The 26,746-nt window shown below is 44.2% G+C and overlaps 4 protein-coding genes across 7 annotated transcripts in view; 1 reads left to right on the top strand and 3 right to left on the bottom strand.

Annotated features, from left to right (window-relative positions):
* Nucleotides 1-26,746, top strand: part of LOC144697912 (uncharacterized) — a 294,824-nt gene that overhangs the window by 95,905 nt on the left and 172,173 nt on the right.
* The window catches only part of LOC144697444 (uncharacterized), a 111,144-nt gene that overhangs the window by 58,077 nt on the left and 26,321 nt on the right, over nucleotides 1-26,746 (bottom strand). The gene's annotated exons all lie outside the window — the stretch shown is intronic.
* Nucleotides 16-26,746, bottom strand: part of LOC144697327 (uncharacterized) — a 174,774-nt gene continuing 148,043 nt past the window's right edge. Inside the window, exons 1-2 of one of the 4 annotated variants that reach the window (XM_078569312.1) lie at nucleotides 16,921-17,280; nucleotides 16-3,461 (exon numbers count right to left, since the gene is read on the bottom strand). In XM_078569312.1, coding sequence (XP_078425438.1) covers nucleotides 2,519-2,899 — 381 coding nt within the window. In that variant the 5' untranslated portion in view covers nucleotides 2,900-3,461; nucleotides 16,921-17,280 and the 3' untranslated portion in view covers nucleotides 16-2,518. Of the gene's footprint in view, nucleotides 3,462-4,008; nucleotides 4,158-4,310; nucleotides 4,404-16,920; nucleotides 17,281-26,746 lie in introns of those variants that run through there. The other 3 variants (XM_078569314.1, XM_078569313.1, XM_078569315.1) reach the window with 3 other exon arrangements.
* Nucleotides 9,003-10,920, bottom strand: LOC144697914 (uncharacterized). Its single transcript, XM_078569875.1, has 2 exons — nucleotides 10,895-10,920; nucleotides 9,003-9,705 (listed from the first exon to the last, which is right to left on the bottom strand). Exon 2 carries the CDS (start codon nucleotides 9,594-9,596, stop codon nucleotides 9,003-9,005), a length of 594 nt encoding a protein of 197 aa, XP_078426001.1. The 5' UTR covers nucleotides 9,597-9,705; nucleotides 10,895-10,920.

The raw sequence follows: 26,746 nt of genomic DNA, 5'->3' as shown, positions 1-26,746 counted from the left end.
ATGATTTTCTAAATGCCCTGTTAACACATCCCTCATGATAGATTCCTACATTTTGCCAATTATTGATGTTAGACTAACTGGTTTCTACTTCCCCATTTTCTCTCTTCCTCCTTTTCAGAAAAGTGAGATGATGTTTGCTACCAAGGCTAGGACAGACACTCTGGAAGGTATGGACAGCTGGGACTTGTCCATGAGAGTAACCAAAGGTCTGGGAACTGAAATAATCCAGAGTGATGATGAGGTGTTAGTCGTGGCTCAGTGTTGCATTTTTATGTCTGAGTCAGGAGGTTGTGGGTCCAAATCCACATCCAGAAAGATGAGCATAAAATCCAGGCTGACATTCCACTGCAGTACTGATGGAGCACTGCACTGTCAGAGACGGCACTGAGACAGAATGGATGGGTGTAAGAGATCCATTGACACTATTTCAAAGAGCTGGGGGTTTCTACAAGAGTCTTGGTCAATATTTATCCCTCTATCAACATCACTGAAACAGATCATCTGGGTATTATCAATTTTTTGTCTATGGGATCTTGCTGTGCATAAATTAGATGCTGTATTTCCTACATTACAATATTGACTGCACTTCAAAGGAATTTCATTGGCTGTAAAATGCTTTGGGACATCCCTGATGTCACTAAAGGCTCTACACAAATACAAATCTCTCTTTAACAGTGGAGAAAAGGCCCAGAAATGGAACAGTCAAGAACAGGATTTCAATTTGTCTCCTCTTAACCTGGAGAGAACAAATACTCCACACACTGTGTTGGACACCAAGTTGATTTATTTGACATTTAACCAGAATATTAAACTCCAGCCCTGTTGCAAGGATTATTAACATCAGGAGGAATAAACTCCCAAGAGCTGGATTTTCAAAGAGGTTTGGAAACCTGACCCTGGATTAATTCCAAGTTCAGACACTGCACCTGAACTGCATTGCTCTTGCGACACTATTTTTAAATGTAAATGAGCTGTTTTGGCAGGAGATGAGCTCAGCATCCAATCCGAGGCACCAAGTGCCTCCAGGGAGAGGGAGCTTCTTGTCTGACGCCAGCAGCAAATGCAGACAGCAGCCATTTTGGGGTTTGCTGCTGCTTTGCAGAGGGGCGCTGGCAGTTCATGAAATGACCAGGACAATAAAAACAACACAAGTGCGCACTGACGTCAAGTTGAGGTACAGTGCTCAAACCAGAACAAGTCTACCCCACAAATTTTACACACAAAAAAAAAGAAAATTAACTTCCTTTTGACGCATAGTAACTCTAACAGCTGTGCACTAACATGTCTGGCATCATCCTGTAAGTAAGCCTGGGTAATAGGTTTTAGTGCAGCCCAACCACGTTCAGGTTCATTTCATTTCATATTCATTGTAATAAGCTAACAAGGTCAAAACACAATTTTCTGCTAACGCTGAGATGAGAAGCCATTTTGATGTTAACCTTTTACAACAAACTAACCCAAAACAGTATCACGAAGCAGTGACTGATGAGCAACAGATGATTGGTAGTTAAGTAGAAGTCGCTTTATGTTGTTTCTGTATTTCTCCATTAGCATTTCTTATGAGAGAATTAAAGTGCTGTAACAGCTGGGTAAGAAATGGGATAAGCCCTGGACTCGCTCCCTATCAGGAACACACACTGTTCTTGATTGTTGAGTCTATTTTAATGAATGGGCTCCTGTAAAGACACCAAGATAAGAGACACAGCTTAAAGGAAGGAACTGTCCTAAGTTTAAGACAATGTGGTAATTTAGCTAAAACCAATGGAGTTAGCTCTTGTCACATTCTTGACAAATTGTAGACCAATTAGCCATTTCCAACAACTTGGCTAAGGTGGGCTTACAACATCATTTAAGTGTAAAAATTAAGGTTGCGAGAAGCCATTTTGTTAGCATGTTATCTGTGTATCGAATAATGGAGGGTTATCCTCACTTCACATCTTCGGCCTGATCAACCGAGCAACATTGAGAAGTCTGTTTAATTGTTAAAGTTAAACATTCTCCTCTTACTGTTAATTGAAACTTTGATTTTTAATCTTTCTAACTTGTTACCTTCCCACCTTTTAATGGTTAATAAATCTTTTGAAATGACCATTTAAAGTGTTCATTCCTGCCAGATGGTTAAGTCCTGTAGAACCTGATGATTTCATTCACAATTGGGGATTTATTGCAAACAATCTGTACCCCATAAATCAATTTAGAATCCAGAAGAAAAGATTGAAAATCCCATTCTGTTCGAGACAGACTCCTTAACAAGTTCTTTAATGAGATTAAATTGGTTCATTGGTGGTTAATCAGATGGTTAATTGGTGGTGAGTTAATTGGCACTTTGAAAATCACAAACTGTCTCAGAGGCAGCGGATCCAGTGCCTCTGACCAGGAAAGTAATTTTCAAGTCGCACAAGTCCCAGTTCCCACCCTCGTCAGGAAGTGAAAATCCAACCCCAGCTCTCAGAATGAACATAGTTCAAACCTGGATGTGATTCACAGCAGCAATAACAGCAGAATCCAACCTCTGTTGTCAAATGTGAAACTTCTGGTGTCTCTTCAGGTTAGATGAAAAAGTGAATCTCTTCCCACAGACGGGGCAGTTGAAAGGCCTCTCCCCAGTGTGAACTCGTTGGTGTCTGTGCAGGTTATGCGACCGAGTGAATCTCTTCCCACACACACAGCAGGTGAACGGCCTCTCCCCAGTGTGAACTCGCTGGTGTTTGAGCAAATTTATTGGTCCTTTGAAACTCTTCTCACAGTCAGAGCATTTAAACAATCTCTGATCACTGTGAACAAGTTGATGTGTCAGCAGAGCAGATGACTGAGTGAAGCCTTTCCCACACACAGAGCAAGTGAACGGCCTCTCCCCAGTGTGAACCCGCTGGTGGGTCCCCAGGTTAGATGAGCTCATGAATCCCTTCCCGCACACGGAACAGTTGAACGGCCTCACGCCACTGTGAACACGCTGGTGTGTCAGAAGATTTGATAACTGCGTGAAACCCTTCCCACAATCGATGCAGGTGAACGGCCTCTCCCCAGTGTGAATACGCCGATGAATTTCCAGCTGGGATGGGGAAATGAATCCAGCTCCACAGTCCCCACATTTCCACGGTTTCTCCGTGGTGCGGGTGTCCTTGTGTCTCTCCAGGTTGGATCCTTGTCCAAACACACAGACACATGTACGGTTTCTCCCCACTGTAAATGCTGTAATTTTTTCAGGTTGCGTAACTAGCTAAAGCTCTTTACACAGTCAGTGCACTGGAACACTCTCACCGGTGTGATTGTGTCTCGGTGCTTTTCCAGTCATATAGATGAGTGATTTTTTTTTTCTACAGTCAGAATAGGCAAATATTTCTCCTCCCACGTTCAAAGGCCGGTGATATTCAGCTCCTGATGAATCAAGTGACTCTGTTAGATCTTGATGTGATATGTTGTTTGAGTTACCAGTCTATAAATTCTCCCTTCTGATGCCCCTGTAAGCAGAGGTTTCAAAAGACCTCATTGTAAGCACAGCACAGAAATTCAGAACAGTTAATTTTAGTTTCTATGGAACATTTTTTCCTCTCTTCCCCCAAAGCTGTAAATCCCCGTCCCACACACTCTCCCTCCTCCCTGGGCTGAAATCTAAATAAAGTGTTGGATAATTCTCTGTATCTTTTTAATAAATTCTACAACTGGAGATCATGTTTTACAAGGGGCCATTTGTTAACAGTTTCCCAAACACAGATCAGATTCCTCATTGATTTGAGCCCAAAGTGTAACCTCTTATTTATTGTCCCCCCTCCCCCATCCTCTGATGTGAACCATCCTCCACTCGCTGACCCAGGATGGCGGCCGTTAACCTGGACCTGTTCCCGGGAGGGAGAAGCCCCGCAGCTGCAAACCAGGAGCTGACAATTATTCCTCAGGGTTTGCGGATCCACAAAGTGTTTCCAAATCCTCCCCGTCCAGCCGCCGGCTCCATCGCTCCCTCCCTCCCGGGCCTGTCACCGCGGGGTAAACACGGGGCCTGGGGCCTACCCCAGAAGTTGATCCAGTTCCCAGTCCAGCCGCGGTTTCCATTCCTACCCTGTGCTCACAATCGCCTCCCGAAGCGTCCGCTCCTCCTCACTCTGTCACCATGACTGACACTGAGCATGCTCAGAGCGCACACCCACACTGCACCTGCGCACTGGGAAGGGGGGGAGGGCTTCACCATCCGCCGCCATCTTGGCAGAGGAAGGTGAGTCTTGTTCAGGGAGCCGGGCACATGGGCGGCCAACTTGGTGAGGGAAGAGAGGCGTGAGGACGGGGCTTCCTCCCCGGTTACAGGCCCAGGTTACCCGGGCAACCGGCCGCCGCCATCTTGTGCTGAGGGTTTTCCATCCGGGTCTTTAGTGAAGGAATGGACAATGAGCTGGAGTCAGTTTGAAAACTGTTCAGAGGAAGGTCTGAAATCAGATTTACATCCAGTTACCTGTAAGGACAATAAAGTCTACATCAATTATGTGTTCAAAATGAAATCAGAATGCTGGAAATACTCAGTTCTGAAGAAGAATCATATTGGATTGGAAATGTTAAATCTGTTTCTCTTAACAGAAGCTGCCAAACCTGCTGAGGATTTCCAGAACTTTCTGTTTTTATTTCAGATTTCCAGCATTCACAGTATTTTACTTTTATTTCAGTGCTGGTACTTCTATAAAGAAATATAAGCGAAAAAGCTTTGTTGATGTAATTGGAATGGAATTGTCTTGTGTGAAATATAAACACCAGCACAAATCAGTCGAACAGAAAGGTCTGTTTCTGGACTCGGTATTCTCTGTAATTCAGCGTCATCTCCTACCTGCTCCTGATCAGCATGTTCCACATCCACCACTTGTACTGTACATGCTCAGAGTACAACCCAGTGCTGAGTAATCGCACTGGGCTCCTGCAGTCATTGATGGGTCACATTCTGGCATATGGGAAATTATGGATTGTAACAATGTAATTGAAAGACCAATTGGGGAACAGAAATTTTTATCACCACATTGAGATTGGACCTGTTTCTGTGATGTTGTCCTATGGGACAGAGACAAATTAATGCTCAACTCTCTACAGCTGTGGCCCAGGAGGTGGTTTAATACATGGGCCCATAGCCCCCACCCACCGCCATTAACACTGTCACCCTCATCACCGACTCCATCCCCCTCCCTTACCAAAGTCTGAGGCTGAAGCTGACCGATTGCAACCTTAGTTTCCTATTTGAACCTCAGCTGAGGGCTGAGCTACTGACAACTTATCCTTTCCATCACTAAAATCAGCTCCTCCCACCTCTAATATCAGTTTCTTCATCCCTCCTCAGCTCATTTCCTGTTGAAATCTTCAATTATGTCTTTGATGCCTCCAGATTCGACTATTCCAATGCTCTCCTGACTGGTGTTCCATCTTCCACCCTCCATAAACTTATGCTCATTTAAAACTCTTCTGAGTGGTCAGCAGTTTAGCAGAATAGGGTCAATAGAGCAGAAGGTGGGTCTCATGGACAAGATGAGGTCTTGAGAGGATGATGGGAGATCAGAGAGAAACTAAAGAAAGATGTGAGTTCAGGGCTAGAGTTGGTCAGATCTTTAGAGGAAGTTTGGCCAGATGGTCTAGTGGAAAGGAGGGGAGGAGCAGAGAGAGTTGATCGGATTGTCTCAATCTCAGCGACAAAGAAGCTTCATGAGCTCCTCATACTTGTTGTTTGGGGTGAGGATGGAGGAGATGGGGAGAGAGAGAGAGCCCTTCAAAAGAAATTAACTTGTGGTAGAAATATTAAATGACTTGTCACATTGTCTGTTTTACATAAAGCTTATTGGTTTGACTTTTATCCAGAATATTAACACATATAACTAGGTCAAACTTTTAGCTTTGTTAACATCGGCAGAAACAGTTCCCAGTGCTATTTTTATTTTGAGACAAGTGATGAAGAAATATTGGGGAGGTCAATGAATCATGAAGATTGTAGTTATTGATCTAGAGAAGGCTTATGACCAGGTGCCCAGGGAGGGAGACTGGAGATGTGTTAGAATTCGTGGAGTCCCTGGGAAGTATGTACGACTATTACAGGACATGTCCAAGGAGTTCCAGACAAGAGTAAGAAGCTGTGTGGGAGAGACTGAGAGCTTCAAAATCAAAGTTGCATTGTACCAAGGATCAACACTGAACCCTTTCCTCTTCCTGATGGTCACAGATGTTTGAACTGAGCAAATGTGACAGGAACTGCCATGGTCAATGATATTTGCAGATGACACTGAGCTGTGTGGTAGGTTTAATGAGAACATGACTGAGTATCTGGAGAAAAGCACTGGGAAGACACGGGTATGAAGATTAGGTTTTTAAAAATTTATTATTTAATGGGATGTGGGAGTCACTGACAAGACCAGCAATTGATATCTATTCCTAATTGCCATTGATGGTTTCCTCGTCCATTGCAGGGGGCGGTTAAGAGTCAACCACATTGCTGTGGGACTGGAGTCACATGTAGGCCAGACTGGGTAAGGATGGCAGATTTACCTTCCCTAAAGGACATTAGTGAACCAAAGACCCAATTTATGGACTGTCAGTTTGAGTCTAGGGAAGAGAATCAGAGTGAAGGTGTAAAGGTTATGGGCGAAGTCTTGGAGAATGTGAGTAGCTTCAAGTACCTGAGGGAGGTCAGTGATGGCAGAGAGTGGAAGTATAGAAATTAAGAAACGGATTAACTTAGGTTGGAGTAATTGGAAGAAGTGCGGCTCAGTGTGCTGTGATGGAAAAGTGTCACTGAAGTTGAAAAGGAAGAATCTACAGGACCGGCCTTGTTAAATAGAGCAGAAACTTGGACAACATCAAGAAAAGAGGAACAGCAACTGAATACTCATGAGATACAGATGCTGAAGTGGACGTGTAGAGTGACAAAGGATAAGATCAGGAATCAGTGTGGCCATTATCATCGTGACGGCAGCGGTGGCAGACAATGAGGACATTTTTTTCTTCTTTCATTGGATGTGGCTAGACCAGCATTTACTGCCCATCCCTAATTGCCCTTGAGAAGGCAATGGTGAGCTGCCTTCTTGAACCACAGCAGCCCATGTAGTGTGGGTATACGGACAGTGCTGTTAGGGAGGAAGTTCAGCATTTTGACCCAGCGACAGTGAAGGAATGGTGCTATATTTCCAAGTCAGGATGGTGAGTAGCTTGGAGGGGAAAATTAAGGTGGTGGTGTTCCCATGTGCCTGCTGCCCTTGTCCTTCTAAGTGGTAGATGTTGCAGGTTTGGAAGGAGCTGTCAAAGGCCTTGGTGAGTTGCTGCAGTGTATGTTGTAGATGATGTCACTGTGGATCGGTTGTAGAGGGATGAATGTTTAAGGTAGTGGTCGGAGCACCAATCAAACTCGCTGCTCTGTGCTGGATGTTGTTGAGCTTCTTGCATGTTATGAAGCTGCACCCATCCAAGCAAGTGGCGAGTATTTCATCACACTCCTGATTTGTGCCTTGTAGATGATGGGGAGGCTTTGGGAAGTGTTATGACGTGACAGGTGATGTGTGCCAGGCGGACCAAATCCACAAGGGAAACTTATCCACGCTATCACAAGGGTTTTGCAATTTGTATTTATTTCAAGATTTGTGCACTGATCAGAAGTAATGTGTGCACTAACACCTTTAGAGACTTTATAAACTCAATTGAAACATTTATTAATGAAAAAAAAATATTTCAAGCATGTACATAAGATTACAGTTACTTAATACAATAACAAATCCCAAAATTACTAATTAACCTGATTCCCAACTACACACCTCCTTTAAGGCAACAGCCCAAAACAGATTTTAAGTTAAAATAGCAAGCCAGCAAGTTTACCACAGCATCCACTTGACAGTGGAATTCCAAAGGCTTTTCTCCAACTTTAGTTACCGGACTTCTGCAAAAATGGCTGGGGCTTCTCTAAGGCTGTTTCACACACTCCTCTTAGATCTTACATGGCTCCACAACAAAGCCTTTCATTCTTCTATATATATGTTTCTCTCTCTTTAATCTGTAAATTCCTTTGTTCTGTATGTCTTTGGAAATTTACCTTCTTCATAATATAAAAATCTTTCATATTGCCAATATGGTCAGTACCTTTGGGAAAAATAAACACACTGGTTGGCCTTGCTTATCTTGCTAGTTGTAAACATCCTATCATCCCTTTGAAACCCAACAACTCCTTCACTTATCTAAAAATTCAAATTTCCTTTGCAACTTATATGCAAAGCCTTGTCCATGCTTACTCATTAGCATTTATAATACCGTTTGTACACCTCACTTCTTTTGATAATTTCAACCTTGTAGTCGATGTGACTCTCATTAAATACCACAGACAGAAAAATGTACATTCACATCCACAAACCTACTTTACAATAAACCACTATAATATTATGAAAATTATTATAGTTTCATGACAGGAGACAGGAGGTGAGAAACACTCCACAGAAATCCTCGTCTCAACCTGTTCTTGTTGCCACGCTATAGTGGGGGTTTCAGTGATGGTAATGCCATTGAATATCATGGGGAGATAGTCATTGCCTGGCACTGGTGTGAAGCAAAAGTAACTTACCACTTGTCAGTCCAAGCCTGAATGTTGTCCAGGTCTTGCTGCATATGGACACGGACTGCTTTAATATCCAAGGAGCCATGAGTGATGGCTGAACATTGTATAATGACCATTGAACATCCCCATTTCTGACTTTATGATGGAGGGAAGGTCATTAATGAAGCAGCTGAAGATGATTAGGCCAAGGACATTACCCTGAGGAACTCCTGCAGTGATGTCCTGGGACTGAGATGATTGACCTCCAACATCCACAACCATCTTCCTTTGAAGAAGAAGAAAAACGATCCCAATGAACATGGTTCAGAACTGGATGTGGTTAACAGCAAAATAAAATCACAGTACTTACTCATGAGCTCACTGGTGAGCAGGTTGGATGACTGGGTGAATCCCTTCCCAAACTCGGATCAGATGTAAGGCCTCTTTCCAGTGTGAACTCGCTGGTATCTCAGCAGATTGAATGATAGAGTGAATTCCTTCCCACAGTCAGAGCAGGTGAATGGCCTCTCCCAGTGTGAATTTGCTGGTGCGTCAGCAGGTGAGATGACTCAGGAAATCCCTTCCCACAGTCAGAGCAGGTGAATGGCCTCTCCCCAGTGTGAACTCGCTGGTGTCTCTGCAGGTGGGATGACTGAGTGAATCCCTTCCCACATTTGGAGCAGGTGAATGGTTTCTCCCCAGTGTGAATTCGCTGGTGCGTCAGCAGGTGAGATGACTCAGGAAATCCCTTCCCACAGTCAGAGCAGGTGAATGGCCTCTCCCCTGTGTGAACCTTCCGGTGTGTCAGCAAGGTGGATGACCGAGTGAATCCCTTCCCACACTCAGAGCAGGTGAATGGTCTCTCCCCAGTGTGAACTCGCTGGTGTATCAGCAGGTAGGATGACTGAGTGAATCCCTTTCCACAGTCCCCACATTTCCATAGCTTCTTCCAATTGTGACTGTGCTTGTGTCTCGACAGGCCAGATGATTGCCTGAAGCCTTGCCCACAGACAGAACACGTGTATGGTTTCTCTCCACTGTGAACGGTGCTTTTTCCTTCCATGTTCAAATTCTGATGATACTCAAGTTTCAATAAATTGAGCAACTCTGTCAGATCCTGATGTGAGATTTGGTTTGAGTTTCCTGACTGCAAATCCTCCACTTCTAATATCCTGTGAAATTGATTTAAAACAGATAAAAAGGGATGAGAGAACCCACAAACACACAAAGGCAGGTTGTAAAATTGAGCTGAATGAATCTGGTAATGTGTGGAATTGGCATGAGGAAAAAGTGACATTGAAAACTACCGGATTGTCACAAACATCCAACTGGTTCACTAGTGTCCTTTAGGGAAGGGAACCTACCACCCAGTCTGAGTCTGGGTGTACACAAGAGTCTGAACACTTGGTGAGGAGAGAAAGAGAGAGACGTGGGAGAGGGGGTGAAGGAGTGGGATTTTAAATGTTTACAGCTTGACAAAAACTGTGACAGAATCTCCTAAACCCTCAACTTCAACCATCTAGAAGTACCAGGTGGTAGGTGCTTGTGAATACTATCACCTCCAAGTCACACACCATCCTGACCCGTCTGACATCCAGTACTGGATGAACAGAAATGTCTTTCATATAAATACGGAGAAAACTTTTTTAATTCGTGCATGGGATGTGGCCATCTTTGGCTAGGCAAACATTTATTGCCCATCCCCAATTGCCCTGGAGAAGTTGGTGGTGAGCTATCTTCTTGAACCATTGCAGTCCATGTGGTGCAGGTACACCCACAATGCTATTAGGGAGGGAGTTCTAGGATTTTGACCCAGCAATATTGAAAGAACAGCAATATTTTTCCAAGTCACGATGGTAAGTGGCTTGGAGGGGAACTTCCAGGTAGTGGTGTTCCCATGTGTCTGCTGCCCTTGTCCTTCTAGATTTGAAAGATGCTGCCGAAGAACCCTTGGTGAGTTCCAGCAGTGCATCTTATAGATGGTGTGTACCATGCGTCGGTGGTGGAATGTTTGTGGATGGGGTGCCAATCAAGCGGCTGCTTTGTCCTGGATGGTTTCGAGCTTCTTGAATGTTGTTAGAGCGACACTCATCCAGACAATGGGAAAGTATTCCCTCAAGCATCTGACTTGTGCCTTGTAGATGGTGGACAGGCTTTGGGGAGTCAGGAGGTGAGTTATTTGCTGCAGCATTCCTAGCCTCTGACCTGCTTTTGTAGCCACAGTATTTATATGGCTAGTCCAGTTCAGTTTCTGGTCACTGGTGACCCCTAGAATGTTGATAGTGGGGGATTCAGCGATGGTAATGCCATTGAATGTAAAAGGGAGATGCCTGGCACTTGTGTGGCGCGAATGTTACTTACCACTCGTCAGCCCAAGCCTGGATATTGTTCAGGTCTTACTACATTTGTTCATGGACTGCTTCGGTATCTGAGGAATCGTGAATGCTGCTGACATTGTGCAATTATCAGTGAACATCCCCACTTCTGACTTTATGGTGGAAGGAAGGTCAGTGATGAAGCAGCTAAAGATATTTGAGCCCAAGACACTACCCTGAGGAACTCCTGCAGTGATATCCTGGAGCTGAGATGATTGACCTCCGACAACCACAACCATCTTCCTTTGTGCTAGGTATAACTCCAACCAGTGGAGTTTTCCCCCGATTCCCTTTGACTCCAGTTTTGATAGGGCTCTTTGATGCCACAGTCAGTCAAATGCTGCCTTAATGTTAAGAGCAGTCACTCTCACCTGACCTCTGGAGTTCAGCTCTTTTGTTCATGTTTGAACAAAGGCTGTAATGGGGTCAGGAGCTGAGTGGCCCTGGCAAAACGCAAACTGTGTGACATTGAGCAGGTTATTGCTAAGCAAGTGCTGCTTGATAGCACTGTTGATGACCCCTTCCACCGCTTTCCTGATTATCAAGATTAGACTGATGAGTCTGCAATTGGCTGGGTTGGACTTTTCTTTTTTGTGTGCAGGACAAACCTGGGCAATTTTCCACATAGCCAGGTAGATGCCAGTGTTGTAGCTGTACTGGAACAGCTTGGCTAGGGGCATGGCAAGTTCTGGAGCACAAGTCTTCAGTGCTATTGCCGGAATGTTGTCAGGGCCCACAGCCTTTGCAGTATTCACTGCCTTCAGCCATTTCTTGATATCACCTGGAGTGAATTGAATTGGTTGAAGACTGGCATCTGTGATACTGGGGACCTCAGGAAGAGGCTGAGCTGGATCACCCACTCAGCACTTCTGGCTGAAAATTGTTGCAAATTCTTCAGCCTTATCTTTAGCTCTGATGTGCTGGGTTCCCCATCATTGAAGGTGGGGATATTTGTGGAGCCTCCTCCTCCAGTGACTTGTTTAATTGCCCACCACCATTTACGACTGGATATGGCAGGACTGCAGAGCTTAGATCTGTCAGGAAGATATAATTATTATTATAATGTTATTGTAAAATAGAGTAACAGTGGGATGTGTTTATGTGTCTATATGTGTCTGCGTGTGTGAGAGACTTAATTGAATTAGAGGCAGCTAGTCTGGATGCTTTTATGTAAGAAGAGAAGTTAGGTTTGAAAAATTAATTTGATAAACATAGTGAAGTTTAGAAACATAGGTGTCAAGGGAATATTTGCATTTTTGAATAAACCAGACTAGATTGTTTTCAAAAGATGGAGTGAAATGTGACACCTAGCCAGGTGAAGTTTAGAAAGAGTGTGTTTATTTTTCCCAAAGACTACTGGTAAAACTTAGTGGTATGAGAGATTTTATCAGAAACATAAAGTCCAATGACATAGTGAAGCAATGGGAATTTGCATTCAAAGGGGAAGAAATGTATAAAGGAACGAAGGTTGCGTGTAAGGGAAAGCAGTCTAAGATTCAACGAGTGTGAAAAACCTTTAGCATCTATGCCTCAAACTGCTGCCTTCAGGGGCTGAAGTTAAAAGAACTCATTTGGATTCTTAATTTTTTTTAAAAAATTCATTCACAGGATGCGGGCTTCACTGGCTGGGCCAGCATTTATTGCCCATCCCTAGTTGCCCTTGAGAAGGTGGTGGTGAGCTGCCTTCTTGAACCACTGTGGTTCATGTGGTGTAGGTACACCCACAGTGCTGTTAGGGAGTTCCAGGATTTTGACCCAGCGACAGTGAAGGAACAGTGATATATTTCCAGGTCAGGTTGGTCAGTGACTTGGAGGGGAACTTCTAGATGGTGGTGTTCCCATCTACCTGCCGCCCTTGTCCTTCTAGATGGTAGAAGTCATCGGTTTGGAAGGTGCTGTTGAAGTAGCCTTGGTGAATTCCTGCAGTGCATCTATTAGATGGTACACACTGCTGTTATTGTGCGTCAGTGGTGGAGGGAGTGAATGTTTGTGGATGTGGTGCCAATCAATTTATCCTGGATGGTGTCCAGCTTCTTCAGTGTTGTAGGAGCTGCACTCATCCAGGCAAGCGGAGAGTATTCCATCACACTCCTTACTTGTGCCTTGTAGATGATGGACAGGCTTTGGGGAGTCAGGAGGTGAGTTACTTGTCGCATAACCTGCTCTTGTAGCCATAGTATTTATATGGCTAGTCCTTTTCAGTTTCTGGTCAATGCTAACCCCCAGGATAGTGGGGAATTCAGTGATGGTAATGCCATTGAATGTCAAGGGGCGATGGTTAGATTCTCTCTTGTTTGAGATGGTCATTGCCTGACACTAATGTGGCACGAATGTTACTTGCCACTTGTCAGCCCAAGCCTGGATGCTGTTCAGGGTATGGTTTATTTTGCCTGGGACTTAGGAAAGTATGTGTCTTACTGTTGCCTTAACGAAAGTGCAACTGGGAGTCAGATTAAGCAGGGGATTTAGAAGTTATCAAAGTAGTAATTTGTAGATCTATGTATGTATTTAAAGTCATTTCTTTTATTAATAAATGTTTAATCTAGTTTTGTAAAAACCAATAAGACTTGGTGGTCTTATTACTACTGAATTCAAGGCACGCATCTCAAAACATAAACAAATTGCAAAAGAAGTTGTGGCAGTTGCTTCAAGTTCCCCTTTCTGATTTGAACAACTCAGCATTTACCATCGGCTGTGCCATAACATATCTGAACCATTGGTTGTGGAATCGCTTAGCTCTGTCTATCACTTGCTGCTTATGCTGTTTGGAACTCAAGTAATCCTGTGTTGTAGCTTCAGCAGGTTGACACCTCATTTCTACATATGCCTCGTGTTGTTCCTGGTATGCCACCTGCACACTTGATTGAAGCAGGGTTGATCCCCTTGATGGTAATAAGACCATAAGACATCGGAGCAGAAATTAGGCCATTCGGCCCATCGAGTCTGCTTCGCCATTCAACCATGGCTGATAAGTTTCTCAACCCCATTCTCCCGCCTTATCCCCGTAACCTTTGATCCCCTTTCCAATCAAGAACCTATCTATCTCGCTCTTAAATACACTCAATGACCTGGCCTCCACAGCCTTCTGTGGCAATGAATTCCATAGATTCACCACTCTCTGGCTAAAGAAGTTTCTCCTCATCTCTGTTCTAAAAGATCTTCCCTTTACTCTGAGGCTGTGCCCTCGAGTCCTAGTCTCTCCTACTAATGGAAACATCTTCCCCACGTCCACTCTATCCAGGCCTTTCAGTATTCTGTAAGTTTCAATCAGATCCCACCCATATCCTTCTAAACTCCATTGAGTATAGACCCAGAGTCCTCAAATGTTCCTCATATGTTAAGCCTTTCATTCTTGGGATTGTTCTCGTGAATCTCCTCTGGACCCTCTCCAGGGCCAGCACATCCTTCCTGAGATACGGGGCCCAAAATTGCTCACAATATTCTAAATATGGTCTGACCAGAGCCTTATAAAGCCTCAGCAGCACATCCCTGCTTTTATATTCTAGTCCTCTCGAAATAAATGCCAACATTGCATTTGCCTTCCTAACTACTGACTCAACCTGCAAGTTAACCTTAAGAGAATCCTGGACTAGGACTCCCAAGTCCCTTTGCACTCCAGATTTCCGAATTCTCTCCCCATTTAGAAAATAGTAATGGTAGAGTGGGTGATATACCAGGGCATGAAGTTACAGATTGTGGATGAGTACAATTCTGCTGCTGCTGATGGCCCACAGCGCCTCATGGCTGCCCAGTTTTGAGTTGTTCGATCTGTTCAAAACTTATCCCATTTCGCAAGCTGGTAGTTCCATACAACACGATGGAGGGTATCCTCAATGTGAAGACAGGACTTTTTCTCCACAAGGACTATATTCTGCGAATATGAGTGTGTCAGGCTGTTGCTTAACTTGTTTGTGAGCAGCTCTCCCAATTTTGGCACCAGATGTTAGTAAGGATGATATTCCAGGGTCGACAGGGCTGAGTTTGCCATTGTCGCTTCCGGCCTAGGTTGATGCCAGGTGGTCTGTCTGGTTTCATTCCTTATCCAATTGCTGGTAATGGTTTGACAGAGTCAACCACATTGCTGTGGGTCTAGAGTCACATGTAGGCCAGACCAGGTAAGGAAGGCAGATTTCCTTCCCTAAAGGGCATTAGTGAACCAGTTTGGTTTTTATGACAATCAAAAATGGTTTCATGGTCATCATTAGACTTTTAATTCCACCATCTGCCATGGTGGGATTACAATCCAGTTCCCAGAGCATTACCCTGGGTCTCTGGATTACTAGTCCAGTGACAATGCCACTATGCCACCACCTTCCCTATAACTGAAACCATTGTCTTCAGTCCCTTCTCCATTCAATAGCCACTGACCCCATCCCTCCCCCTAGCAACTATCTGAGAATGAACCAGACTGTTCACAACATCAGTGTCATGTTTCACCCCAAACTGACCTTCCAACCACATATATGCATCATGTGAACATGCAAAATAGGAGCATAAGTAGGCAATTCGGCTCCTCAAGCCTGCTTCGCCATTCAATATAATTATGACTTTGATTAGAGAACCTTTGAATCCCTTGCCTAACAAGATTCTATTTACCTCAAAAATATTTAATGACCCTGCCACCACTGACTTCTGAGGCAGAGAGTTCCAGAGTCGCAGAACCCTCAGAGAAAAAAATTCTCCTCATCTCTGTCCTGAAAGGGCGACTCCTAATTTTCAAACAATGCCCCTAGTTCTGGACTCACCCAAAAGAGGAAACATCCTTTGCAAGTCCATCTTGTCTAAACGATTCAGGATCTTATATACTTCAATCAAATCACCCCTCACTCTTCTAAACTCCAGTAGAAACAGGCCAGCCTGACCAACCTTTCCTCATAAGACAACCTGCTCAGTGCAGGTATCAATCGAGTAAACCTCCTCTGAACCGCCTCAAACACATTTACATTCCTCCTTAAATAAGGAGACCAAAAACTGCTCTCAGTTTTTCAGATGTGGTCTCACCAATGCCCTGTATAACTGGTGTATAACATACTGACTTTTATGTTCAATTCATCTCGTAATAAAGAGAAGCTTCCATTAGCCTTCTAAATTACTTACTGTACCTGCATACTAATTTTTTGTGACTCGTGCACTAGAACACCTAGATCCCTCTGCACCTCAAAATTCTGTGTTATTCTCCATTTAAGTAACACTCTGCCTTTTTATTCTTCCTGCCAAAGTGAACAACTTCACATTTTCACACATTATACTCCATTTGCCAGATCTTAGCCCACTTGCTCAACCTATCTATATGCATCTGCAATCTTCTCACGTCATCTTCACAACTTACTTTCCTACCAATCTTGGTGTCATCAGCAAATTTAGCTCCCATGACTTCGCTCCCCTCATCTAAGTAATTGATATAAATTGTTAAATGTTCAGGATCCAGCAGACCCCTGCTGGACTCCACTCATCACATCCTGACAATTAGAAAAACACCCATTTATGTATACTCTCTGTTTTCTGCCAGCCAGCCAATCTTCTATCCATGCTAATATGTTACCCACTACAACATGAGCATTTATTTTCCACAATAACCTTTGGTGTGTCACCTTATCAAATGCCTTTTGGAAATCCAAGTACAGTATTTCTACAGGTTCCCCTTTATCATCACCAAGACCGCCCATTTCCACCTCATTGAAATCGTCCAACTCCATCCTCGTCTCAGTTCATCTGCTGCTGAAACCCTCATCCATTCCTTTGTTACCTCAAGACTTAACTAACCTAACACAATCCCAGGTGGCCTTCCACATTAAACCTCCCTGTAATCTTGAGGTCATCCAAAACTCTGTTGCCCATGTGCTTACTCACACTAAGTCTTGTTCACCCATCATGCCTGTGCTTGCTGATCTTCAAATGCTTCAGTTCAAGAAACACCTAAATTTTTAATTTCTCATCCTTGCTTTCAAATCCCTCCCTGTGTCTGTGATCTCCTCCAGTCTCATACCCTCTAAGATAATTCTTAAAACCTACCTCTGTGACCAAACCTTTGCCCAAACATCTCCGTATGTGGGCTCATTGTCAAATGCTGCTTTATAAGACTCCAGTGAAACACCTTGGAATGTTCTATTACATGAAAGGCACTATATAAATACACATCATTGTTGTTGATTTGGACATATGTCACCGTTCCTTCATCGTCACCGAGTGAAAATCCTGTGACTGCTTATCTCACAGCATTGTGGGAGCACCTTCACCACACGGGCTGCAACAGTTCAAGGTCAAACATCATCTTCTCCACAATTGTTGAACAATTCTATGACTCAATGATTCTTTACATAGATGGGAACATCACTACCGAGAAGTTCCCCTCCAAGTCACTCACCAACCTGACCTGGAAATATAATCACTGTTCCTTCACTGTTGCTGGGTCAAAATCCTGGAGCTCCCTCCCTAACAGCACAGTGGGTGCACCTACACCACATAGACTGCAGCGGTTCAAGACGACAGCTCAGCACCACCTTGTCAAGGGCAACTAGGGATGGGCAATAAATGCTGGCCCAGCCAGTGAAGCCCGTGTCCCATGAATGAATTTTTTTTTAAATGAAGAAGAATCCAAATGAGTTCTCTTAACTTCAGCCCCTGAAGGAAGCAGTTTGAGGCATAGATGCTAAAGGTTTTTCACACTCGTTGAACCTTAGACTGCTTTCCCTTACACGCAAGATTTGTTCCTTTATACATTTCTTCCCCTTTGAATGCAAATTCCTATTGCTTCACTATGTCGTTGGTCTTTATGTTTCTGATAAAATCTCTCATACCACTAAGTTTTACCAGTAGTCTTTGGGAAAAATAAACACACCCTTTCTAAACTTCACCTGGCTAAGGTGTCACATTTCACTCTGTCTTTTGAAAACAATCTAGTCTGGTTTATTCAAAAATGCAAATATTCCCTTGACACCTATGTTTCTAAACTTCACTATGTTTATCAAATTAATCTTTTAAACCTAACTTCTCTTCTTACATAAAAGAATCCAGACTAGCTACACCACATGGGCTGCAGCGGTTCAAGAAGACAGCTCAGCACCACCTTCTCAAGGGCAACTAGGGGTGAGCAATAAATGCTGGCCTCTCCCCAGAGTCGGACCCGAGCGAAACGGAAGAAACCGGGGACTCGGGGATAATATTCAGTTTTCTAGTCGCGTCTTAAGTAGAAAATGTTGCCGGTTTTATTTTGGGTTCTGGATCCACATTCGGTGTTTGTAAAACCTCCATTTTAAACCCGCTGCCTCGAGCTCTCTTACCGTCTGTCGCCACGGCCCGCGCATGCTCAGATCACAATGCTCGGGGTGTGATTGACGACAGCTCCGGACCAATAGGAAGAGGGGGCAGGACTGGAGGACCAAAAGCGAACGGCTGGTCCTCCAACCAATCGGAGTGAACGAGGGGCGGGGCTGAACCTGGATGTCCCTCATTGGCTCAAAGTCTGCATCTTGAAAGCTGATCTGTCTCAAACTCCAGGCGAAAACTGGACCTTTCGGTTTGTGGCTTTAAACAGATGAAACCCTGTGGGTGGGGAGCAAACATTTCAACATTTGTTAGTGAAATGGATTAATTCAGGACAAACAGCAGGGATTATTTCAGGAAATTACACAGTGTAGTGAACTCTTTGAATTCACCCTTGGAGAACAGTGTGAATTAGTGGAAGAATTCACAGGCTGTTTAACGCTCCTTCCAATTCTGGAACTGTTTAGTTCCAGCGGATCTGCAGTTCCCGCTTCAACCTGGAGAGTTTCATGAGTTCCCACAACTCACGCAATGGGAGTGGACAGCTGGACCCGCCGGACACACCTATCCTGTCTGATATCAACCCAGAATGAGCTGGAGAGCCGTCTCCACTCCCCAGGACTGTCTACAGTGGGGTTTCTGACACAGAGGCAGGAACGTCGATAGTTATTTTTTTAGTAATAACCCTAAATGGTACAAGTTTCATTGAGCTGACATGATCTCTTCCTTTCTATATCCACTTCACTGTTTAAATAAAGTTTTGATTTTACTTCCACAGCTTAATGGCAGCAGCGACATCATCGAACCACCTCCTTCCTTGTGAGAATGCAGAAATACAGTCGCTACAGAAACACATCCTTCTCTATCCTCTACCAAGTCTCTCCTCATCCTCTGAGAATCAAACTATTTCTAGCTCTGTCCAGTATTTTCATTATCCTTCAATGAAAGTTCTCTGTGTATTATTGCTTAGTTATTGTGAATCTAATCAAGCTGCTCCAATGTTCATTCTAATTCAGTTTGCGTTATGTTTAATCTTGGGCTATCACATCTGCTTCTGCTTCTGCCTTATCTTCATGTTCAGCCTGGTTTCACTGGAGTGAGCTTCCTGTGGCCAGAATTCAATTAAACGACCTGTTCAGCTGCATGTATTCTCTCAGTGCCCAAGTGCCTGTGTTAGTCATTTGGTCATTGTTTAATACTTCATCAGCAGTCTCTCGATTCAAGGATGACACCTACTCAGACTGGTGAGTTTCTGCCATGGGTCTCCTTGTGACTGAACAGACTGATTCTCGACCTGCAGATCTTTGGCCTCATGGGGCTGGACATCCATGAAGTATTGGGATCTGGAGCGCAGCATTTGCTTCCACTTATTTCCTTCTCTGCTGCTGCTCTGCCTCATCATGAAGATGATGTGACTCAAAGTGTGATGCAGTTTGATGGAAAAATTGTCTCCATTCTGAACAATTGGGAGAAAGCTCCTCCAGGTCATTCAGGTCAACGCTGCTGCACAACAAGGTGAGCAGGCTGCAGAAAATTGGTTTGTATTTCATTAAATATTGAAGTTTCAGGGATGATATGATGCTGGTTTTTAAAATGATCAATGTGCTTGTGAGGATAGATACAGGGAAACTATTTGCTTTGCTGGGTAATCCAGAACAAGAAGGCATAATCAAAACAATAGAACCTGGAGTGAAATCAGGAACAACATGTTCAGACAAAGGTGGTGGAAATCAGGACCAAACTCCCCAGAACCTGTGGATGCTGAGGGTCAATTGAATTTCTCAAGGCATGAACCGATCGAATTTTGTTCAGTAAATATATCAAAGTAATTTGATCCAAGTTGGGAAAAGGGAGGTGTGGTGCAGATCAGCCATGATCTAATAGAACAGTGGAGCAGGCTTGAGGGGCTGAATGGCTTGCTTCTGTTCCTATGTGCTGGCTGCAATCACTCCAGCAAGAAGTACCCAAGAAAGGGGGAAGTTTGTAATGTCCCTATGGGGTGCAGTGTGTTCAGCATCTGACTCTGAGCTGCCTTCTCTCATCAAGCTCTAGGGAACAGTCACTCTCCTCTCAGATAGAGTTTAAAGGAAGGGCCGCTCCATTTGACACAGGTGATACTTGGGATTTTGGTGTCACTAACAAGACCAGCAGCAGATATTGCCCATGCCCAGTTACCTGTGGGGAAGATGATGTTTGACCTTCTTGAACCGCTGCAGTGTGTGTGATGGTGCTCCCACAATGCTGCTAGATAAGGAGGTACAGGATTTTCAGCCAGTGAGTATAAAGGAACAGTGATATATGTCCAAACCAACAATAATTTATATTTATATAGCATCTTCAATGTAATATAATGTTCCAAGGCATTTTGCAGAAATATTACAAAGCAACATTTGACACCAAGCCACGTAAGGAGAATTTAGGGAAGGTGACCAAAAGCTTTGTGAAAGAGGTAGGTTAAGGAGAATCTTAAAGGAGGAAAGTGAGCAGAGATGTGGAGAGGTTTAGGGAGGAAATTCCAGAGCTTGGGGCTTCAGAAACTTAAAGAACGGTCAGGAATGGCCAAGAGATCAGCGCAGACATCTCGGAGGGTTGTGGGACTGGAGGACATCACAGGGATAGGAATGATCACAGCCACAGATGGATTTGAAAACAAGGACGAGAATTTCAAAATGTTGGTGCTTCTTAAACAGGAGCCTTTGTTGGTCAGTGAGCACAGGGGTGATGGGTGAACAAGACTTCCTGCAAGTAAACACATGGGCAGCAGAGTGTTGAATCATCTCAAGATTACTGGTGGGTGAATGTGGGAGGCCGGCCTGGGGTGTGTTAGGATAGTTAAGCCTCGAGATAATAAAAAAATGGATGAGAGTTTCAGAAGCAGATGAGCTGAGACAAGGACAGGGTTGGGTGATGTTACTGAGGTGGAAATAGGCAGTCTTGGTGATAATGGAGATATGTGAATGGAAGCTTAGTTTGAAACATGACACCAAGTTTGTGAAGAGTCTGGTTCAGCCTCAGACAGTTGCCGGGGAGAGGGAAGGAGTCAGTGGCTAGGGAGTGGAGTTAGTAGCGGGGACTGAAGACAATGGCTTTAATTTTTTCAATATTTAATTGGAGGACATTTCTGTTCATCCAGTACTGGATGTCAGACAAGTCAGGACAGTGTGTGACTTGGAGGGGAACTTGGAAGTGATGGTGTTCACATACACCTGCTACCCTGTTCCTTCTAGGTGATGTCAATTAAGGGTTTGGGAGGTTCTGTCAATGTTCTGGTCGAGTTGATATGAAATCCCTCTCCTTCACCCCTGCCACTCCCATCTCTCTCTCTCCCTTTTTACCCCTCTGCATCTCTCTCACCCCCCACCTCTCTCTCTCTCTCTATCTCTCTCTCTATCTCGCTCTGTCCCTCCTCCCATAGAGGCCAGGGTCTTGTTAAGGCCCAGACTGGATGATAGGTTCCCTTCCCTGACGAACATTAGTGAACCAGTTGAATTGTTATGACAATCCAGCAGATTTCAATGTCATTTTTCCCCAGTGCTAGTCCCACAAATTCACAGATTTTAAGCCCAATTTCACAATCTGCTTTTTGTGTTTTTGTGGGTTCTCTCTCACTCCCTTTTTTCCGTTTTAAGTCAGTTTCACAGAGTATTAGAAGGGGAGGATTTGCAGTCAAAAAACTCAAACCAAACATCACATCAGGATCTGACGGAGTCGCCCAATTTATCGTAACTGAATATCATTGGACTTTAAATATGGAAGGGAAAAGCCCCTTTCACAGCGGGGAGAAACGTGTACACATGTTCTGAGCGTGGACGAGGATTCAGAGGATCATCTCGCCTGTTGAAATACAAGTGCAGTTACACTGGGGAGAATCTGTGGAAATGTGGGGAATGTGAGGAGGGATTTAGCTACCTGGAAGCTGGAAATTCACCAATGCAGTGACACTGGGGAGGGGCCATTAAGCAGCTCCACGTGTGGTAAGGGATTCACTCATACATCCACCCTGCTGATGAGTTCACACTGGGGAGAAACCTATTAAATGCCCAGACTGTGGGAAGTGCTATAAAAGTTCCAGCGAACTGATGTCTCATCAACATGTTCACACTGACAAGAGACCCTTCAGGTGCTCTCACTGTGGAACTGAGTTCAGGCGATCATATCAATTCACTGTACACAAACAAATTCATACTTGGGAGAAGCCATTCACCTGCTCTGAGCGTGGGAGGGGATTCACCCAATCATCTCACCTCATGGCACACCGGCAAGTTCACACTGAGAAAAGACCTTTTAAATGCCCTGACTGTGGGAAGTGCTATAAAAGTTCTGGGACCTGATGCTCTATCAACTTGTTCACACTGATGAGAGACCATTCAAGTGTTGTCACTTTGGGACTGGTTTCAAGCAATCATCTCACCTCATTGCACACCAGCGAGTTCACACTGGGGAAAAATTGATCACCTGCTCTGAGTGTGGGAAGAGATTCACTCAGTTATCCGCCATGCTGTCACACCCGTGAGTTCACACTAACGAGAGACCTTTTAAATGCTCAGAATGTGGGAACTGCTGTAAAAGTTCTGGGCAACGGATGCTCCATCAATGTGTTCAAACTGATGAGGCCCTTCAGGTGTTCTCACTGTGGGACTGTGTTCAGGCGATCATCTCATCTCACTGTACACCAGAGAATTCACACTGGGGAGAGACCATTCACCTGCTCCGAGTGTGGGAAGAGATTCACTCAGGAATCGCACCTCATGGCACACCACCGAGTTCGCAAGTGACTGTCAGAGCTCGATTTTGCTGTTAATCACATCCAGGATGTGACCATGTTCATTAGGGTCTTTTTCAGCGGATGTTAATAAATTCCAGCCCTGTTATAGATGTTAATAATCTGAATAAAAGTCAAATAAATCCACTTTCTGTTAAACACACAGCCTGTCGAATCTTTTTAATATCTTTAACACAAGTTACTTCCTTTGTAAGTGCTCTCCCTCTCCCCTGTCTCCTCCGTCCTCATCTCCAACAACAAGTGTGAGGAGCTGAAATAAAAACAGAAAGTGCTGGAAATAAATAAACACTGCCAGAAAGTAGCAGGTTAATGATTCGAGTCCAATATGACTCATCTTCGGGACCCTACTCTTCAGGAGAGTCATGTTGGACTCGAAACATTCACTTTGTTGACATACATTGCCTCCTGATCAAACAAGGCTTCGATTTTTAAATTTGCATCCTTGTTTTCAAATCCTTTCATGACCTCATCCTTTCCTGTCTCTGTAATCTCCAGTCACACAACCCTCTGAGATATATGAAATCCCCCTCCTTTGCCCCCTGCCTCTCCAATTACTCCTCCCACAGGGACTGGAATCACATTTAGGCCCAGATCAGGTGGCTATTCCCTTCCCTGGTGGATATTATTGAACCCAGTTCAGTTTCTGATGACAATTATTAACAATTTTCATTGTCACTTTTTCCTAGTGCCAGCCCCAAAAACCACCATGTTCATTCAGCTGAATTTCACAACCTGGATTTGTGTTTTTTTGGGTTCTCTCACTCCCTTTTTCCTGGTTTAACTCAATTTCAGAGGGGATTAAGGAGAAGTATTTGCAGTCCAGAAACTCAAAGTAAGCATCACATCAGGATTGGAGAGAGTCGCCCAATTTATCCTAAACTGAATATCATCCTCAGATTTTGAACATGGAAGGAAAAAGTGCCGTTCATAGTGGGGAGAAACAGTACACGTGTTGTGTGTGTGGACGAGGCTTCCACCAATCATCTGGCCTATTGAAACACAAGTGCAGTCACTCCAGGGAGAAACCATGGAAATGTGGGGATTGTGGGAAGGAATTCAGATACCCATCTGAACTGAAAATTCATCGGCACCGTCACACCCGGGGGAGACAGTTCACCTGCTCTGAGTGTGGGAAGGGATTCATTCAATCATCCCAACTGCTGAGACACCAATGGGTTCACACTGGGGAGAGGCCATTCAGCTGCTCCCTGTGTGAAAAGAGATTTACTCAGTCATCGCAGCTGCTAATATACCAGCATGTTTACACTGGGGAGAAGTTATGCACGTGCTCCCTGTGTGGGAAAAGATTCACTCAGTCATTGATCCTGCTGATACACCAGCATGTTCGCACTGGGAAGAGGCCATTCACCTGCTCTGTATGTAGGAAGGGATTCACTCAGCCATCCCACTTGCTGACACATCAGCGAGTTCACACTGGGGAGCGGCCATTCACCTGTTATGAGTGTGAGAATGGATTCACTCGGTCACCCCATCTGCTCACATACCAGCGAGTTCACACTGCAGAGAGGCCATTCACTTGCTCCGTGTGTGGGAAGGGATTCACTCGATCATCCCACCTGCTGGAACACCAGCGAGTTCACACTCTGGAGAGACAGTTCAACTGCTCTGAATGTGGGAAGGAATTCTCTCAGCTATCCTCCCTGCTGAGACACCAGCAAATTCACACTGAGAGGCCTTTTAAATGCCCAGACTGTGGGAAGTGCTTTAAAAGTTCTGGGGAACTGATGTCCCATCAACTTATTCACACTGAGGAGAGACCATTCAGGTACTCTCGCTATGGGACTGGGTTCAGCCGAACAGACAAACTCACTGTTCACCAGCGCACTCGCACTAGGCAGAGACCATTCACCTGCTCTGTGTGCAGGAAGGGATTCACTCAGTCACTGGCACTGCTGAGACACCAGAGAATTCACAAGTAACTACAGTGATTAGATTTTGCTGTTATTCACATCCATGACTGGAGTATATGGGGCCTGTTTCTGCTGATGTCAATAAACTCCAGTCTACTTATAGGGCTTAATATTCAGGGTAAAAAGTCAAATAAATTAACTTTGTGTTAAACACACTGATGAGTTTTTAAAAATATATCTCTAGCATAAGTTAGTTCCTTTTGAAGGGCTTTCCCTCTCCCCAGTCTCCTCCATCCGCACCCCCAACAACAAGTGTGAGGAGCTCATGGAGCTTCTTTGTCACTAAGATTGAGACCCTCTGATCAGTTGCTTCTGCTGCTGACCTCCCTTCCACTAGCCCACCGGGCCAAGCTGCCTCTAAAGATCTGCCCAACTCTAGCCCTAAGCTCATCTTTATTTAGTTTCTCTCCAATCTCCCTTCATCCTCTAAACAGCTTATCTTGTCCATGAGACCCACATTCTGCTCTATCCACCCTGTTCCCACTCAACTGCTGACCACCTAAAAAAGGTTTGGATAAGCAAAACATTCTGGAGGGTGGAAGATGGGAGACCAGCCGGGAGAGGATTGGAATCATCAAATCCGGAAGTAACAAAGGCAGGGGTGAGAATTTCAGCAGGAAATGGGCTGAGATTGGATGGACACAACCAATATTACAGAGAAGGAAGGAGGTGATCTTAGTGGATATGTAGTGGTAGCTCAGCTGTCAGTCAAATAGGAAACTAAGTTTGCAATTGGTCTGGTTCAGCCTCAGGCTGTGGTCAGGGGGGTGAGAGGATGGAGTCAGTGATGAGGATAACAGTTTATGGTGGGGAGGGGGTTTTCATGGGCTCAAATATTAACCCACCTCATCTCGCAGCCATTTAGACTCGAACATTAATCCCCGTCTCCGACATATGATTACATTACAGAAAAAGAGTCATTCAGTCCAATCTTGGCATGTTGATGAAAATTTCTGTTCATCAATTGGGGCTTTCAGTGACAGTACTACAATCCATAATTAACCATGTGTCAGAATGACTACAGGAGCCCAGTACGATTACTCAGCACCGAGTTGTACTCTGAGCATGAGCAGTACAAGTGGTGGATGTGCAACATGCTGATCAGGAGACAGTAGGAGGTCACATTTAATTACAGACAATATCGAGTCCAGAAACAGGCCATTCAGTTCAACCAGTGTGCGCTGGTGTTTATATTGGACACAAGACACTTTCCATTCCATCTCCCTCATCTCAGTCTTTCAGCTTATCTTTCTAATCTCCTTTCTCTCATGTAATCATCTAGTTTCCTTTTGAAACAATCTAAGCTATTTGCCCAACTTCTTCCTGTGGTTGTGAATTTCTCATTCTAAACATTCCGAGTAAAGACATTTTTCCTTATTTCCCAATAAATCCAACAGGGAAATATCTTGAATTCATGGCCCTAGATTTTGATTCTCCCACAAGTGGAACTATGGATTCCACATCTACCTTATTGAACCCGTTCATAATTTAAAGACCTCTATCCAGTCACCTCTAAGACTTCCCTTTTCTAAAGGTAAAAGCTCCAACCTGTTCAATGTTTCCCAATGACTGTAACCTCTCCGTTCTGACATCATCCGTGCAAATCACTTTTGCACTTTCTCCAGTTCTTCTTTATCCTTATTACAGTACAGAGATCAGAACTGTACACAGGATCCTACACAAATGAAACATAACTTCACTATTTCGGAATTCTACACCCTAGAAATACATCCTGGTCCTGTGTGAACATTTTTATTTGATTTACTGACTTGTGATGTTTTTAACTATTTGTTCACCTGTATTCGAGATTGGTTTGCTCTTCTACCCCTTTAACTTTCTTATTCTCTAAGGTTTGGTGATA

This window comes from Cetorhinus maximus, chromosome 23 (assembly GCF_964194155.1).
Source record: "Cetorhinus maximus chromosome 23, sCetMax3.hap1.1, whole genome shotgun sequence".
NCBI classification, from domain to species: Eukaryota; Metazoa; Chordata; class Chondrichthyes; order Lamniformes; family Cetorhinidae; genus Cetorhinus; species Cetorhinus maximus.
This window is presented reverse-complemented; position numbering and strand designations above follow the sequence as displayed.